General features: G+C 35.6%; 1 protein-coding gene across 1 annotated transcript in view; it reads right to left on the bottom strand.

Annotated features, from left to right (window-relative positions):
• Positions 1-18,226, bottom strand: part of LOC127221716 (uncharacterized) — a 165,293-nt gene that overhangs the window by 31,884 nt on the left and 115,183 nt on the right. Inside the window, 8 exon segments of the mRNA XM_051183729.1 lie at positions 637-709; positions 1,112-1,145; positions 3,232-4,199; positions 4,431-4,486; positions 8,945-9,014; positions 9,104-9,132; positions 15,619-15,712; positions 17,367-17,437. Coding sequence (XP_051039686.1) covers positions 637-709; positions 1,112-1,145; positions 3,232-4,199; positions 4,431-4,486; positions 8,945-9,014; positions 9,104-9,132; positions 15,619-15,712; positions 17,367-17,437 — 1,395 coding nt within the window.

Below are 18,226 nucleotides of genomic sequence, written 5' to 3'. Positions count from 1 at the left end.
GAAATTTTGCAATAATGTGTGTAACACTATGACGATGCAGAGGTTAAATGTGTGAGACACATATGTCAAAAGCAATAAAGTTGCACACTGTGAAATAATACCTTACCAAACTATAAAAACTTAAAGGCCCTATCAGAAAAAGAAACACATAAGTTAGTACCTGCAACAAAGACAGAAGAGTGAAATATTTCACATTCTAGCACTTAGAATTGACAGCTCATTTTAAAACAAGAAACAGATATGATCAAATTTCATATTTTTTAGATATATGTAAAAATATTTAGACATGTGATGGAGGCTTCAGGAGATTGGGTACCAAGGAAAATAGTACTAGAGTCACTGCTGGTCTTTGTAGAGATAATGGTAACAGAACCACATAAGTGTGAAGGTCCAATGAATAAGAAGATTCATCAAAGAGGTTGCAGTGTCTACAGCCATAGCATTTTGGCCAGGAGAATACAGTACTTTTCATTTTATTTTAATTCTGATAGGGAGAGTGTGACAACTCAAGAGAGTTTCCGTGGGCAGTTCCAAGCAGTGGTGCATAAGTATTGCAATACATAAACAACGGTATATTCATGTAATGCTATTCTATAGTGTCTAATTAAAATAACATGTTCTCACTTGGCAACTCGCATTCTTCTGAGCACAATTCGGTTATTGGAGTCAAGGCATTAAGATCACACGTGTCTTTTACTGGCTGTAGGACCTATAAGATAAATGATGCTATGTAACTGACCCTTTCATATAAAACTGAACAAAACATACTTCTACAAATTAACAGTTTGCAAAATATTTTAACAATAGCTATTTTCTTAAACATTCAAACAAACCATCTTTAAACAGAAAAAATATTCTGTAGATTTTTTTTTTCTCTTTTAGATATGTTCTTTTTCTGTGTCCTAGGCTTGACTAAAACTTGTAAATTAGTTCAGGTTAGTCAGGGTTTCATGGCAGTATTCCAGCTTCAGTCTCTTAAATGCTGAAATTCCAGGTAAGTGCAATTACAACCAGCATTATATAATTTTGCAATTAGAATTTACCATATATTTTGTAATATATTTTTGTCTTTCATAAAATATATTGAGTAAAATTAATAGGTTTTTAATACCTTAACTTTTTCCTTAGATATTTTCTTTTTGTTCCTACAAATAGAAAAAACAAATTTTCAGATTTCATTAAACATATACAAAAAAACCCCAAGGAACTTCAGACAAGTAATAACTTGTGGGAGGAGGATAATTCAATTATCCCAAGGATGAGCTTCCTTTTGGCTGTTTAATGCAGAGTAGTCAGAACTGAAACTATATATATACATACATACATACATACATACATATATACATACATATATCAAACAAAAACAAGCAAGTTGTATTTATATATATTTGTGTACATGCACACACAGATGCACACACACACACACACACACACACACACACACACACACCACAACCAAAGGAAAAAAAGGCTATCAGTGTGAAATTGATGGAGAAATAGGGGGTGGTCATTCGCAGGTAAAGTAAGTGGGTGGGGTCAGAGAAAGAATGAGGGAGAGTGATATAATTCTACTTCAATTAAAAACATTTTAAGAAAGAAATCAGAAAAATACTGTATGAGGATAAAATATCACAACATTCAATTTCTCATATACCAATGTAGAAACAGGAAAGATTGAATGACATTCAATGATTTGAAGGTAAAATCCAAATAAGATTGCTTATCAAAAATGGATTTTAAAAATTCACAGCTAATAGAATGTTTCAAAACGAATGCAGAACATCAGCTCATTATCACTAAGCCAACACATCAGAAGATGCTTAAGTAAAAACTGTGTGTAAAGGAAAGAGAAAACAGTCCCAATTATGGGACAAGGGAAAGAATAAATACCTTGGGAGCAATATGTGAACAAAGCATTGGCAACAAATCCATTATGCCCCATAAGAGAATTCAGCACAGCCCCTGATAATAACTTGGGAGAATGAAAGAAAATGATAATAACTCAACACACCAGAAAATCAGGCAACAAAATTGCAGTCATTAATAAACATCTTTACACATAACCTTACACTTACACAAGCCAAAACGCAAACAAAGAAAGCTAGATTGGCTTAGTTCATTAACAAAAGTGCTTTCAGTTATTTCAGATCTCAGATCTCCAAGGGTAAAGAACTTGTGAACTAAGAATAAAAAGCATGAAATCACCCATCATGTGGAGGAAACCAAGGAAAGTAGGCATATCTCCTCTGACATCTGATAGTAAACTTTAAACTAAAATTGGGCTGGTGCATATCAACTGAGAATGCACAACAGAAACATTGACACTTACTGGGAGTGATCCTTAAAGCAACACAAAGGTTAATTTTGGGTTTCGGTTATCAACCCCAGCAGCACTGGGAAGAAACAGACAGATCTAACAACTAATATTTTTCTTAATTAGCAAGTACAATTTCATTCTAAGAAGCAACTTCCTTTTGCAACCCTCCAGATGTAGTATTAGAACAACATGTGCTTGAGATGTGCTGTCAAAATCCATGTCCCTAGCATATTTTACTTGTGAAATAATGGGTACACTATAGAGAACTTAGATGGAAAGTCATTTTTAAATGTTCATATACTACATTTTATATGGATATAGTAATCTAATTCTTAGTGGTGGTTATTTTAAGTGTACTGTCATAAGCTAATGATGCTTAAATAAATATCCTTGTTCCTTGTGTGTGCATCTACATATACATTCAAAGCCTTCATATTAAATATTCTTCGACTATGCTCAATAAATATCACATATCTGTGCACCTTTTCTATTTTGCCTCTGATATACAATATGGGTTTTCAGAATGTGTGTAGTTGTATTTAAGAACAGCTTTTTCCTATTCTCAAAGAACCCAAACTCAAAGTGAGATTGTTGGATCAAAGTAGTGACAATTTTACGATGTGTGAATCACTGCTACTATATAATGACTCAAAATTGGTATACATACTGGTTTACAAATTTCTTTTGCCTCACATTTGACAGTGTTGGATATTATCTTTTAAGCAAGTTCATCAATATTAATGGGAAATAATGGTACCTCATTTTGTTATTTATCTTTTAGGTTTTTGGTTTGCTTGTTGGCTGTCCATTCAAGATTATCCCTAGTAAAACCACACGTTAGGTATAAAAATTATCAAAACGAATCCATTTACAGGGCAGGAGCAACACCTAGTTTCAAATCTTCCTAGTCTTACCTATCATGGTCATCAGCCTCCTCAACAGGAAGTTGCTGCTTTCTAGCTTCCGCATAATTTCTTTGTAGAGTAAGTTTTTTTGTAACAGGGGCAGCAGCAGCAGGTGCAATAGCGGGTGCAGCAGAGGAAGCACCAGGAGGGTCTGCTGCTGCAACAACAACAGCAGCCTTAGCTACAGCAGGAGCACCCTGAGGAGCAGCAGCAGCAATGGCGACAGCTGCTGCTGCAGCAGCGGCGACAGCGGGAGAAGCAGCAGCATGAGCAGCAACCGCAGCAGCGGCGGCAGTAGCAGCAGCAACAGTAGAAGGGGCTGCAGCTGACGTAGTAACAGGAGGAGGAACACAAGGAACTGCAGCAGCAGCAACAGAAGCAACCAGGGCAGCTGCTACAGCAGGCCTAGTAGCAGCACCAACGGCGGCAACAGCAGCAGCAGCAGGAGCAACAATGGGAGCATCAGAACCAGCTGCTGCAGTGATAGTGGCAGCAACCACTGCAGCAACAGAAGCAGAAGCAACCGTGAGAGAGGCAGCAGCCACAGAAGCCACAGCAACTGTGGCGGCAGCAGCGGCGGCAGCAGCAGCAGCAACCATTGCAGGGGCAGGGTCTGGAGTAGCTGCAGCAGCAGCAGGAGCAGCAGCAGCAGTCGCAGCAGTCGCAGCAGCCACAGAAACAGCAGAACTGTCAGGTGCAGTATCGGGGGCAACAGCAGACAGAGCATTAATAGCTGCAGCAGCAGAAGCAGCAGCAGCAACAGCAGGTGCAACAGCAGCCATAACTGCAGCAGCAGCAGCAGAGGCAGCAGTGGCTGCAGCAGCGGGAGTAGCTGCAGCAACAACCGCTGCAGCAACGATAGCAGCTACAACAGAAGCCTCAGAAACATCAGGAGCCACAGATGCTGCTGCACAGCCATAGGAGTGGGTTGCTTCTTCCATTTCATTGCTTGTATGTTTCTTGTTGTTTGTTGAACCCTTTAATGAGAGTTGAATATTAAAGATAACTCAGTTTTCATATTAAAGAGCAATTATGGTTCTTTTAGAAGGAAACATTTGTCATTTAAGAATATTTATAATAAAAGAAGAAATTATTACCTATTTATCCCATAAAAAAGTATAAAAATATAATGCCATTTCTTCTAGCCTATATTAGTTTTTAAAAGAGAACATTGTAACATTAGTTTTTAAATTTAACTGTTTACATACCACTGGCTGGTCATTTTTCCTGCCATCAGACTTATTTTGGTCATCTTCTAATACCACTGTTCCTAATAAATAAATATACTTAGTTATATAACAAACTTTAAAGAAAACAACACTGATTACACCACAGCCAAATTTTTAAAATTTGTAATAATGGATATTATTTGTTCTATTTTATCATTTGAGAATTGCAATTCAGCTCATTTAGCTTTAGCTGAAAACTTTATTTTAGAAGATAATCCCCATTATATGTAACTTCAATATAACCTTTGACAGAACCAAATATTTCTTGGTTAAAATTTTAAAACTAAAAAACATGAATTTACTGCGCATACCATTTAATACTTCAATACTTCAAAACAGAAAGTTTAAACAACTTGCTAACCCGCTAGGCATTGCAATTATTTCCTAGTTTTCTCTCTGTGTGTATGCAAGTTTCATTCCTTTGTTCATCTTGGTGCTAACTTTCCTTGCTTTTTTTCAGATTCAGTTGACTTTGAAAAGTTTTACTTCATTTTTTTTTTCCCTAATGCTAGGCATCTACTTTGAATTAAATTAATACTTTATATCATGTTTTTTTTTATTTTGTCTTTACCAGCTTAACTTTATTTGCTTTTAAACTTATTCCTTTCACTACTGGATAGGTTAGGTTAAACTTTGGCAACCATCTTTATATAAGCAGTCACTATTTGTTTTGCTCAAAAAATATTGAGGTCCTCCTAGATGTGAGGTGCTTAAAATTAAAAGCTATTAGTGAAAACTTTTCAGGCATGATATTCCAAGAGGGAGAGGTAGAGCTGAGACTTGTAGAGTGACTTTGGCTGACATAATGTTGTGAAACATAAACACTAACACAAAAAGAAGTATTGAGTTAGGTATAATTTGAAAGCACAAGAAAGGACTAGTAATCCATACAAAAGGGAAATTGAAGTCAGAAAAAAGTTGTAATTAGGTAACATTAATGAATGAATAACTTATTACATATGACTTTGAGGTTCTAATCTAGGAGACAGTTTATAATGAAGAGTCACATACACTGTCAATATGAAAACTGATATATATATATATTACATAATATGAATATTATATAATGTAATTTGTTGCAATAAACTTCATTCCATGATCTATTAAAAACAGTGGATAAATTGGCTCAAAATTAGAAGCAAATGCAAGATGTAGGTAATTGCTAGACTAGTGTTCATGGTACTGGAATATACATTGCATGACACCAAATGAGAAAGGTAAACACTACTCCAATTACAAACCCACTCACTTGTCTACAATGGTGACATGCGTGGAAGACATGCTAGTGTAATAAAGACATCAAGCTTTTGGGAGTAACCAACCAATATCTGATTTGTTTGAAGACCCATTACATGGTATGGAACTTATCCCTGATGCATCGTTGGTTGCCAAAAACCTGAAATTACATAGGTCACAGACAGGACCTAATGGAAAATCAAACACAAAAAAAAGTGGAAACAAAATGATTCCTAACACCCTTCTGCTCTACTTATAGATCAGTTCTTATTCAGCCTCCTCATGCAGTAGATGGGAACAAATATAGAAACCACATGGTGCAGAGGTTGAGAGACCTCCAGTCATTGGATATCTCCATCAATCCCCGCCCCTCAGGATTCAGGGACCCCTGTGGAAGAGGAAGTAGAAATAATGTGAGCAAAAACTGAAGGGCTGATATGCATGTGAACTCACAGACACTCTGGCAGCACATAGCATCTGAACAGTTCTGCACAAATGGATTACCAGTATGGAGAGAAGTGGACATAAGCCACTATTTCCCTTTTTAATTTTTTAAAAAATATATTTAACTTCTTTATTGACTCTTTTGGAGTCAATTCTGTACTCCAATTCTGCTTAACTCCTGGTTCATCCATATCCTCCCCTCATCCTTAATGAACATCCTCCACAAAAACAAACAAATTGAAATAAGCAAGAAAATGAAAGCAAAAACAAATAACTCAAACAAAACAAAAACCACAACATCAGAAAAATCTCTTTGCTTCTCCTTCTTCCCTGTCTCTCCACACCTCTTCATCTGTCCTGGTAGCAACAGAGGCTTCCTTATGTCATGTAGTATACCCCTTGTCCATCAGCTTTCCTGGCAAATAGTCATTGCAGTGAGTCACTGGTATGAGTTCAAGACCTCTAGTTTCTGCTATACCCCCCATCACTGATCCTCACCAGAACTCCTCTGGGATATCCTGTGTCCGCCTTGAGTCTTGGAGATTGTATGGGTATCCTTCCACAGGACTAGTCCCTTCACCAGTTATAGCAGGTCCCAGATGGGGTAGGGTGTGTCAACCCAAAATCTGCTTATGTGCCTGGGTGATAGTTAAGCTCTCAGTCCATTCCCCTGGGGCCACCTGCCTTAGCGAGGAGATGGAGTCAGCTCCTGTGTATGCATGTCCTTAGGGTCTGTTTACCCTGGCCTGTGGTGAGGGGTAGCAACCATCTCTCCAGCAAGGAGGGGCCAGTTCTCTTGCTGTAGTATTCAGTGAAAGACAATGCTAGCCCTGGCTGTAGTAGGGTCATGGACCCTGACTTGGCCCTCAGCTGCAGCTCTGGCCCAATGACACTATGACACAGAGTATCAATGCAGACCAGTCAGATCTGGATGTATACTGGCCCAAGGACACCAGCCTGGACTCAGGTATCTGATCTGATCCTGGTCATCCTCATGATTCCTGGTGCCAACAGGAGACAGATATGTCAATCTAGACCCTGGCTGTTATAGCACCATGTACCTAGACATGGCCCTTGGCAGCAGCCTGGGCCCAGATTACACCATGGCCCCGGGTGACAGCACAGGCCACCTATATTTGTTTGCCCCCTGCTCTGGTGTGGTCTCCAGACTCCAACAAAACCACAGGCTACAGCCCAAATTCTGGGTCTTTTTATTGGCCATAGTGGCAACCTGGGCCACAGAATTCAACACAGACCCCAGATGTGGCTAAATCACAGACCAAGACATGGCCTCAGTCAGCAGCCCTCACCACACAGATTTGTATGGCTCTGGTAATAGGATGACATCTAGACAACAACAAAGCCACAGATTACAGCCCAGGTCCCAGGCTTCATGGGACTTTTGTGGGGCACCATGGAACATGTGCATGGGCATTAACATAGACCATGAACAGAGACAAGGTACTCAAAAGCAGCTAGACCTGGTTGTCACCATGGTCCCAGGGGTCAGCAAAGGCTGCTCAGATGGTTATGGCCCCAGTGTCAGCTACTACCCAGGGTCATGGTGATATCTGGGTCGAGCTGCTGCCAAGGGCCATGTTGGGATCCCTGGCCAGACACTAGTCAGGGTTTGTGTTGATGCCCATTGCTTCATGTAGTGTGCCATGCTGATTTTAGTGGGCTGAATGGTTTCCTGGGTATGTGTTGGGTACACCATCCATGGGTCCTGGGTGGCAAAGAGGCTCCCCACCCCAGTTTATTTCTCATTTCCTTCACCATAGTCCCAGGTGGCAAGTATGACTTCAACATCTTCCTACTCCTCACTGTCCATATCTTCATTGTTTCCTTGCTGTGCCTTTCCACAGAGAATGATCTGTTCGGTTTCTCTTTCTCCTGTTTCTCCACCAAGTATTTCCTTATTGTAAAAAGAACCACATGCCCCAAAGCTACTTCCAATCTACAACTACTCACAGGTAAAATAATTTTCATCAGTAGATTCTCAATACATACACAAACTCCTTTTTGTTTTACTTTTAACTTACTTATTTTTACCCTACATGTCTTTTGTTAATGGATTATGTTTTCCAGATTTTGGGTCCTTAGGGAATTTTAGTGGGTGCTAATGTGTGAGTCTTTCTCTTTATGTGTTTCTTGTGATTTCATTTTGGTTCTCTATTTTGTCCTTTTCAGGTTTGTTTGTTTGCTTTTATATTATTTTATTATTTTTTAATTTTCCATATTTTATAAATGCCTCAATTTATAAAGATAGAGAACAGAAAAGGTTATGGATTTAGATATGTGAAGGAGTTGGGTCAAAGGAAATTCTAAACAGAACATATTATTGATAAATCTATTTTTAATAACAGAAAATAAAGAATATGAAATGATCTTGCTATATTGCCCAGATTGTCTTCAAACAGCTGAGATCTTGGTGAGCTCTGCCCTCAGGGAAAATGCACAGAAATAAAAATGTGTGTGATGCTGACCATCTTTTCTATGATAATTTTTAAAATATGGGAAACACTACACTTTCATAGTTAACCCCAGCGTGTCTCTTAAAAAAATATGGGAATTTGTCTCAAAATGTTAGGATGCAGGAACATAAAAGTAGAAATATTCTAAGAAATATTCCATTATAAAACATTTTCATAAGATTCTAAGTACTTTTTAAAACATTGGTGAAGCTATGAAAAATTTACTAATTAGAACAAATCCTTCTATCACAATAGGAGAAAATGAAGTAAAACTGATATCACTACACCTATTTCACTTATTTTTAAATGCTTCTTTCCAGAATAATTTTGGGAAGTTACCTGATTTGAATGTTTGGATTTCTTTTCTTTCTAGTTTTGCATTTGCATCAACTTTTATTCCAGTGGAACCCTGAATGGAATTTGAAACAAATCACTCAATAATTAATATATATTTCATAAATATAATGCAACTTTTATGGGTACAATAAAAATACTTACTTTTGGCGAAGAACATTTCTTTTGAGATTCTAAAAGAAAATCAAGGGAAATATATAGTGATTTAGATGCAAAAATACCTAACCCACATATATACAAAGAAATTATTAAAGTCATTTAAAGATATTCTTTGTAATTGATATAAAATTGTTACTTTAGATTCTGATTTGGGAGGATAATACTTCTTGTTTGCTTGGGAGAATATTTAACAAATTGGCAATTTGATAAATGTAACTGAAATAGAAAAGGAACATATACCAATTTGAACTGAAGAGTAATAGAGAGGACCAAACTTTATATAGTATCTGATCATTATACTAAGAATTGGCTTGGCTGACCATTAATAAACAGGAAAACAAAAGGTAAGTGTGTATTTCTTTAATGGAACACTTCATGGCAAATTAGTCCATTAAATTATAAAAATGTATCAAGTCACTTTCTTTTGTTTGTAATTTAGGAATTGAAAACTGATGTTAATATATTAAAAGAAAGGATAAAATTATCCAGTTATCCACAAAGATTTTGTGGATGAATGAACTTCTATGTACAAGATAATTTTATAAAATATTCAGAATATTTTGTGATAATTGTATGCTTACATGTTCTCACATTGTTCATTGTTTGGATATATGTATTGTTTCTGCGTAACTTGTGTGAGAAGGACTATAAACTATATGTATCATTATCTGTTAGTATTGATACATGGTTATCAAAAGGAAACACAAATTGTATTCCCAATTTAATATTACATATTAAATTAAAGGTTAAGTAATTCTGCTCTAGCATGATTAACAATTTGAGTATTCAAGGAAGATCTTCTATATTGATTTTTGGTTTTTAAATTGTCATATGTTAGTATATCTTCATACTCAAAAGAATTTATGGGAAACATATTCTCCCATGTGCTTGCTTTATCATGTCTACTGGTGTTGTTCATTTCTGGTTATGTTTAGGCAGTCATGTAGGTGAGACTCCCTTGAATTGAAAGAGAGCAAATGGGAGGGGGAAATGGCACCTATGTCAGACAGTCTTATGACATTTGCAGAGACCTCCTCACCCAACCATTTACAGAACTCATAAGTCCCACAGATGACACATTGGCATGAACACTGTTATCAATGTCCACCCAGGCCTTTTGTTGATGTTAGAGTAGATTTATTTAAATAATGAATTGGCTTCAATTCCTTTATTTTTCACCAATTACTTTCATAGAATACATTTTTGAACTCATCCTTATCATGTCCTCGAAATTAAAATATGGAAATTCTCTGGCTTCTCAATATTTATAGAACTCCCCATAACTACATTATGAAATTATTCCCAACTCTGTTATTTTGTCACAAGATACTATATTTTAAATTAACAGTATTTTAAATAACATTTTTATATTCATGGCTGTATCACAAGTTCTAATAGGTCTTAATAATAAAAGCCCAGAATCACATATAAGATTAAATGCTGAAAGATCAGAGTGATGAAGGAACAAACACAGCAACACAACTTCCCAGCTGAAAAGAGACCGAGCTGCTGTCTCTTCCTACTTTATCACTTTCTCTATCAGCCCAGCCATGTCACCTCCTGTCTGTCTGAACTGACCTCTGTGGTTAACTAGTGGTTACCTCAACCCTCTGACCTTCAGGCAAGCTTTATTTGTCAGAATGTAAATGTAATAACACCACATTTCCCCCTTTTGTCTAATATAAAAAGGTTAATATATATATAAGAAAATTATATATAACAAGTCTAACAACTTTATACAATATATAAGGTAATAAATACATGAAAAATATCTAGTCTATTAACAATGGACAAATTCAGTGTGAGTCCTAAAGGTTGTACTTAATTCACTTTTTATTCTATCTTGTATTACCAAAAACTCTTAAAAGAAAAAAACTATCATTTTATGTTTTTATCTCAACATTATACACTTTATATTTCTTCAGTGACTTTCTTTTCTAAATTTCATAACAAGAAAAACTATAATAATAATAAAGTCTTCAACTCCATCAGAGACCTGAGAAGGAAAAAAAATATTACTTGAGGAAGTAGGATGTGAAAGCAAGCAACTTTTAAGAAAAGATAATAAACAACAGAAACAGCTGGCTTCCTGGACAGTCACCTAAGGTATTTCTGCAATGTTGGGACATCCATCTTTGGCCTATAGGCTCCACATCTCTGATAGACTTCTATGAAGCAGGATATTCTGAAGAGATGTCCTACCTTGTCTTGGCAATTTGGCAGTTCTTTCTTTTGTGTCCTGCTTGTCCAATTTGGACAGCATATTGTCAGCAGTTGAGGAAGAGCACGTTTTTGCCCAATGACTAACTTTTGCCACAGAGAAAGTAAACACTTTGTGGAGTTTCTTAGATGTCCATCATCTTATCCAGTGTAGATTGGTGCTGCCAGGAGCAGACATGTCTCATTGTCACAAAAATTAGAAAAGAGGCTATGTTATTAAAACATCTTAAATGCCATGTTCTGTAGCTCTCTGAAGGGTTTGAAGATGACCTGTCTATCTAAAATATATCTGTTTAGCCTTGAAAATTTGACTACAAGTTGTATTGTAATAGGTGTCTAATTACTAACCAACATTTATTTATTATCCTAAATAGTTGGTAATAATAATGTTCAATGTCCAAAATTTGCATTATGTTATTAAATGAGTTACATAGTTACAAAACCTTGAATAAGATTAGTAATGTGCGTATAGTATGTTCTAAAAACATCATCTTTGTGTCAATATACAAAAAAATCCAAACTTATATAAAATATTTAAAACTAGGACCTAGCAATTCCACTCTTAGGCATATATCCAAATGATCCACTTTCATGCAACAAAGGCATCTTCTCAACTATGTTCATAGCAGCATTATTTGTAATAGCAAGAATCTAGATGCCACTCAACTGAAAAATGGACAAACAAGATGTGGTACATCTTGAAATCTTGAAATTTGCAGGCAAATGGATTGAACTTGAAAAAACCATCCTGAATGATGTAACCCAGTTACAAAAAGAGGAACATGGTGTGTACTCACTCATATATGGTTATTAGACATAGAGCAAAGATCATCAGCCTACAATTCACACTGCCAAAGAACCTAAGATACAAGAAGGAACCTAAGAGATTCATACAAGGTCCCTCGCAGAAGAGGACAGCGACAAGATATCCTGAGCTTATTGGGGGGGGCAGTGAGTGGAGAGGGAGTTAGGAAAAAGAGAAGTGGAGTAAAGAACATGTGGGACCAGGAATTGAGTCAGGGAACAAATAGAGCAAGAAAAGAGATACTATAATAGAGGGAGCCGTTATAGGTTTGAAGATAAAACTGACTCTAGAGAAATGTCCAGAGGCTACAAGTATGACCCCAGCTAACAATCTGAGCAATAGTGAAGAGGTTATCTTAAATGCCCTTCCCAAATAATCTACCCTTTAATCCTGTTTCTATAAATCCCCCTTTTTTTCTTTTAAGACTAGATTCAATAATCTACCTTTATATCCTATATTACTTATATCTCATTTTTTTCAAAGCAAGAACTCTGAATCTAATCTCCTTTGTTCAACTTTCTTTCTCACCATTACCAATAATGACTTGTAACCAACCCTCCTGGGATGTGTACTCTTAAATTTACTTCCTACTATCTGAGGGTGATAGCATCTTTAGCAGATCCTGAAAAGGAACATTTGGGTAATGGGCAAGTCCTGGGAGAGGTAGCTATGTCATTTGTTTTCCAATCTCTGCATAATAGGAAAGTGCAGGGCTTGCTAGAGTAGTCATCTCAGCTAGAGATTGCTCAGCTAGCTACCTTGACATTTCCTAACCAGTTTATAGTACAAAGTCAAAATTTAAGTGGTGTTTTTCAGCTTAGTGGTGTTATAGTCTTGATGGAATTGTAGTTGTGGGGCCCCATCATCCTTTGAGAGCCTTCAAAGGTCTCTGCTGGGCATGGACATGGTTCATTAAAGAAACCTTAAACATTGTAAGTGCCATTTGCAGCAGATCTCAAGGGGTTAAAGAATTAAGATTTGTTATGTACGTCTAGACAACAAAAACTGAATTCCTAGTTACTTGATAGAGACTCAAACGTGAGAATATGTATAAGAAGCTAGATGAAGCTTTTTCTAGAATTACTATTATATATGACCATTAATATCATGAAAAAGTTTAAAAGTATGTATATATTATTGATATAAAATTTGACACAGTATTTATACCTTAAGAAAAGCTATTAAGACTCAAAGTAAAACCAAAGGATTATGAGATTAGTGGCAATACAATAGTCCCTTAATTTTTGCTTTTCTTCTTTCCCATATAAGGTGACTCTTCTGATGAGATAAAAATTTTGTATTTTACTTTAACAAACATAATTGGGTCTAGAGAAGGAGAGAGCCATACTGTGACTCCAAAGTCAGTTTTAAATTTTAATTGGACAAGAACTAAAAAGACCATTTGTATTATATGTACAAAGAGAAGAACAGAAGCAAATATTGTGAAATTGAATCCTTTTGGAGATATGATATATAATAGACTAGATGGTTATAGTCTTTCTTTGTTATAATAAAAGGTAAATTAAATATAAACCTTGAACTCACAGAAATAAGATAGATAATAATTTTTTTAATTTTGCTAGATATAAATGGACTGGATACTATAACTATAATTCTTACTTGATAACTTTTTGTTGTATATAATCTTACCATGTTAAAGGTAAAACCATTCTTTTTTAATTAGACAAAAAAGGGAAAGGCTGTGGAATTATCCTCTGTATTCTGTAAAGATTTGTCACTACAGTTGGTTTAATAAAACACTGATTGGCCAGTAGGCAGGCCCATATAGGCAGGGTGACCAAGCCAAGGATGAAGGGAATGAGATGATTGGAGACCAGAGAAGCTAGTTACATGCAGAGAGAGCAAGATTGGGGCATGCTGCACTGAGGAAAGGTACCACCACATGGCAGAGTATAAATGAGGACTATGGATTAACTTACAGTATAAGAGCTAGTTAATAATGCATCTGAGCTATTGGTCAAGCATTCATAAGTACCTTTGTGTGGTAATTTAGGAAGCAGCTGCTGGGTATTTTGGACTGAGTGGCTCTGAGACAGAAAACTTTGGATAAACCATACCTGACTGAATATGCTTACTTATGCCCATGATATGTAAAACAGCTCTGCAAGACCATTATCTTAGTGCTTAGCAAGACTCCAAAGAAGGCAATATAAAGACAGGAAAATTCACATAAATTTCTTTTTCAATTTTGTGTTTTAAAACATGATTTACATACTGTGTACACCAACTTTTAGTTTTAAAAAAGCAATATTATTTATTTTCAAGTTTCCATTATATATATATATATATATCTGTTAAGCATCCCTTCATAAACTCTAATTACCTTCTCTTTTCTTATTCTTCATTCTAACTACTTGGTTTATTAAATCTCTCTGATAAATAATATCTTATTATAGAGTATTACAGATTATCTTCACTCATGTTTTCCTGTACCTGAGATTAGTCAGACATAGATGCTTAATTTTCAATCACTTCATAGACATGCAGAACATGGCATTTAAATGTTTTAAAATTAATACTCCATTGACATGAGACACTGTTGCTCCTGACAGCACCTTGCACTTTCCCAAAAATATGTTGGACACTGTTGTTGCTCCTGCTGGAGTCCATTCTTGCCTCAGCTAATGGCCTCCTGGGCAAAGAACTGCCCCCACCTTGACCACTGATTTGGACATGCAGTCCTATGTGCTGCTTTACAGGAGACAAATATAGAGGACTATTGGACCTTGCCAAGTCAGAGTAAGACAGCCATTCTACCTCCCTACTGTTGTTGAGGTCTGTCAAGTTCTCTTGGCCATAGCCAAAATTGGGTGTACCAACGTTGCTTTGAGACTTTGGGTGACTATCCAGGTATCTTTCTGTTTCTGTCCTCACTGCACCTTTTGGAAGTTGCCCATCCACACTTCCTGTCTACCCTAGTATCATTATTTTCCTTCTCAGGTCTTGATGAGGTTGAAGATTAAACTATCACAACTATTATTCTCTCCTCCTAGTTAGATATATTAGGTACTAGACTTAAGTTTTTCAGCTTAGGAAAACTCTATTGTAAATTCTGTTACACCTTCACCCTAGGACTAGATATGTAGGTTGTTTTGTTCTCGATTTTCCTTTTCTTAGAGCATACTTGTTAGTCACTGTTTTGCATATGGTTTTGTATCAAGCCTAAATCCTTAGACAAAAAGGGGAATTGTAGTGAGATATTCACTTTATCTCCTTCTGTGGCACCTATTACACCCATTGGGGGGTGGAGCCAGGGGTGGAAGTGACCTTTGGAAGGAGGTCTGAGGAGGAGCTGGGAATGCTTTCTTGCTGGCAGGATGTGGAGAGGAGAGCATCTGGTGGAACTTGCTGGTGTTCATCTGTCTAGGTTGTAAGTTATTTCTCCATGAATAAACATCTGTTTGGTCTATTTGTTTATCCTGATCTTTATTAAACCACGATATACAACTCTTACCTTTACCTCGTCTACTTATAATATTCACTGGTCTTGGAATTAGCCCCATCAATAAATGACGGATTCGCCTTGGTTGAAGATGTGTCACACTATCCTGAAAAAAACAAACATCAAAATAAGTTACAATAAGATTTTCCAACTACTCCACAGGAAAATTAATTTCCTATTTTAAAAACAAGTATCTTGCTGTTTCTTAGTTAAAAGAAAGAATATTATTTTAAAATATATGAAGAATATATAATATATGCTCTTTAGATGAAGTCCATGACTAATCTCATATAAAAGAGGAATATAAACATCACATGGTAGGCAGGAGAAAATAAATTCAAAATCAAAACATCAGTGATATAGAATCACATTTTTATAAGTAAAATATGTCAATAAAAATCAGAAGTATGTCATTTGCAGAAAATGTCATGCAACTGTAGATAAATGTGTTGGCCAAATTAATACAGCCTCAGAGAAACAAATATCACAAGTCTTCTCTTGTTTTAGGCACATTGATTTTATGAGATTTATAAACTTGTGTATGTATAGAGAATAATATACATAGAAGCAATAACTAGAAGCAATAACTGGAAGCAACATTCTCGGGAACAATGGAAACCAAGAGGAAGTGGAGTGAATGGATAACTGGGAAACGGTGAGGATTAAGGGAATATACTCAGCATGCAATGTTAATTCATGATTACTTTTTAAACCAAAAACTTGAAATTATAGAAAGGTATGAAAAAAACATGTACTTTATATGAGTTTTCAGAATTACACATGAAATGATACCTGTTCATTATTAAAAAGTGATGTTATTTTTTTCAGCTTTTAGTTCTGTATGGATAAATTTTGATCAGCATTATGTCATGGGGATTACTAGCATTTTTATATGCATCAATGCTTTGACATTTTTAAAAAGACAGGTTTTAATAGACTTAATGATTATTAGTATAATGCAATGATAATTTTGTGTCTTCTTTATTCTGGAATGAATGTCTAAATATTTTAGATAAAACTTCACTAAGTTCAAACCCAAAGAGACAACTGAACTGAGCAAGTGGGAGCTTGATCACTCTGGACTACAGCATGGGACTGAACTGGGCCCTTTTAATGTGAGTGACATATGTATGGCTTGAGCCGTCTGAGAGGCCACTGGCAATGGGACCAGAGTTTATTCCTAGTATTTGAACTTGCGTTTTGTAGTCCATTTTCTTTGGAGGGACAGACACCTTGCTCAGCTTAGATATAGTGGGGAGGGGCTTGGACCTGCCTCAAAGAGATGTGCCTGACTTCATTGACTCATCATGGGAACACTTGCACTCTCTGAGGGGCAGATGGGGTGAAGATGGTGGTGGGGTGGTGGGAGAGTGGGAGAAGGGGAGGGAGTGGGAACTGGGATTGTTATGTAAAATGAGAAAAAAATTTCAGGTAGTTTTTAATAATATATTTTTATATTTTACCTTAAATTTTTACAAATAAAGGATAAAATAAGGAAAATAAGGAAAAATAAGGGCAAAATATAAAAAACAATGAAACTAATATGGGCTTCTGTAGACTCCAAAAGGGTTCAAAATTTCTGACTAAATATATTTAAAGATAAATTTTAATTATGGACTACTTATTCCATGTGGGGTGTTTGTGTGTGTGTGTGTGTGTGTGTGTGTGTGTGTGTGTGTGTAATTGCATTTAGTATATACTTACTTGCTTACTAAAGAAAACAATAGTGATTAAAATTTGGCAAATAAACTTTTACATACAGATGATTGAATGTGTTCATTTCCATCAATATGTTTCTGATTTTCCTCCAATTTCATTTGTAAGTGTGTTTCTGTTGAAAGAATTCAGTATTTAATTTACATAGATTATGAATAAAATATTAAAAGTAGTTAGATTTACAAATAAAAGAAAATTGTGTAAAAGCTTAAGAAAACTATTTTTTATTTTCACATTTATGCTTTAACCATATTTAATTGTCAACTGCATAATCAAAAAGAACTTTACTACATGATATAGTTCATAAAGGATTCCATATTCAGACAACATGTTAAATATGCATCCATATATTCATGTTTTATAAACTTAAACCAGTAAATTTATCCAAGCCTTTCTTTATTTAATCGGTATCAACTGTTTAATCTTCATCATTTGGAGACTCTATTACTTAAATATGACATAATTAAATTTATTATTCTCACACAAAAGTTTCTAGTTTCTTCTTTGAAATTGTGCAGCTTTTGAAGCCACCTTGATTTTATATATATAAATGTATATATATATATATATATATATATATATATATATATATATAATCTGTTTGTTACTGTATTTCATCTTTGTATATACTGTCTTCCATTTCAGAAAGAAAATAAAAACCCTACTAAGTTGGCAATGGTTCTAGAAACTGACTGAAAAATAATGTGGATTTTGTACTCCAAAATGAGAGAATTTAAAGTTGGGGAATTTAGTAAGATGGAAATTTAAGAATGCATGAGCAAAATAGAGAGAAAGAAATGTTAAATGGAAAATATATTAGCTATAAAACACAGGGAAGAGAAGGGAGCAATAGCATATTAATGGAATCAATTAAAATGGAAAAGCAGCAACTGTCTAATAATTG

Source organism: Phodopus roborovskii, unplaced genomic scaffold, assembly GCF_943737965.1.
Source record: "Phodopus roborovskii unplaced genomic scaffold, PHOROB, whole genome shotgun sequence".
Classification (NCBI taxonomy): Eukaryota; Metazoa; Chordata; class Mammalia; order Rodentia; family Cricetidae; genus Phodopus; species Phodopus roborovskii.
Note: the sequence above shows the minus strand (reverse complement) of the source record. Positions and strands in the feature narration are given on the sequence as shown.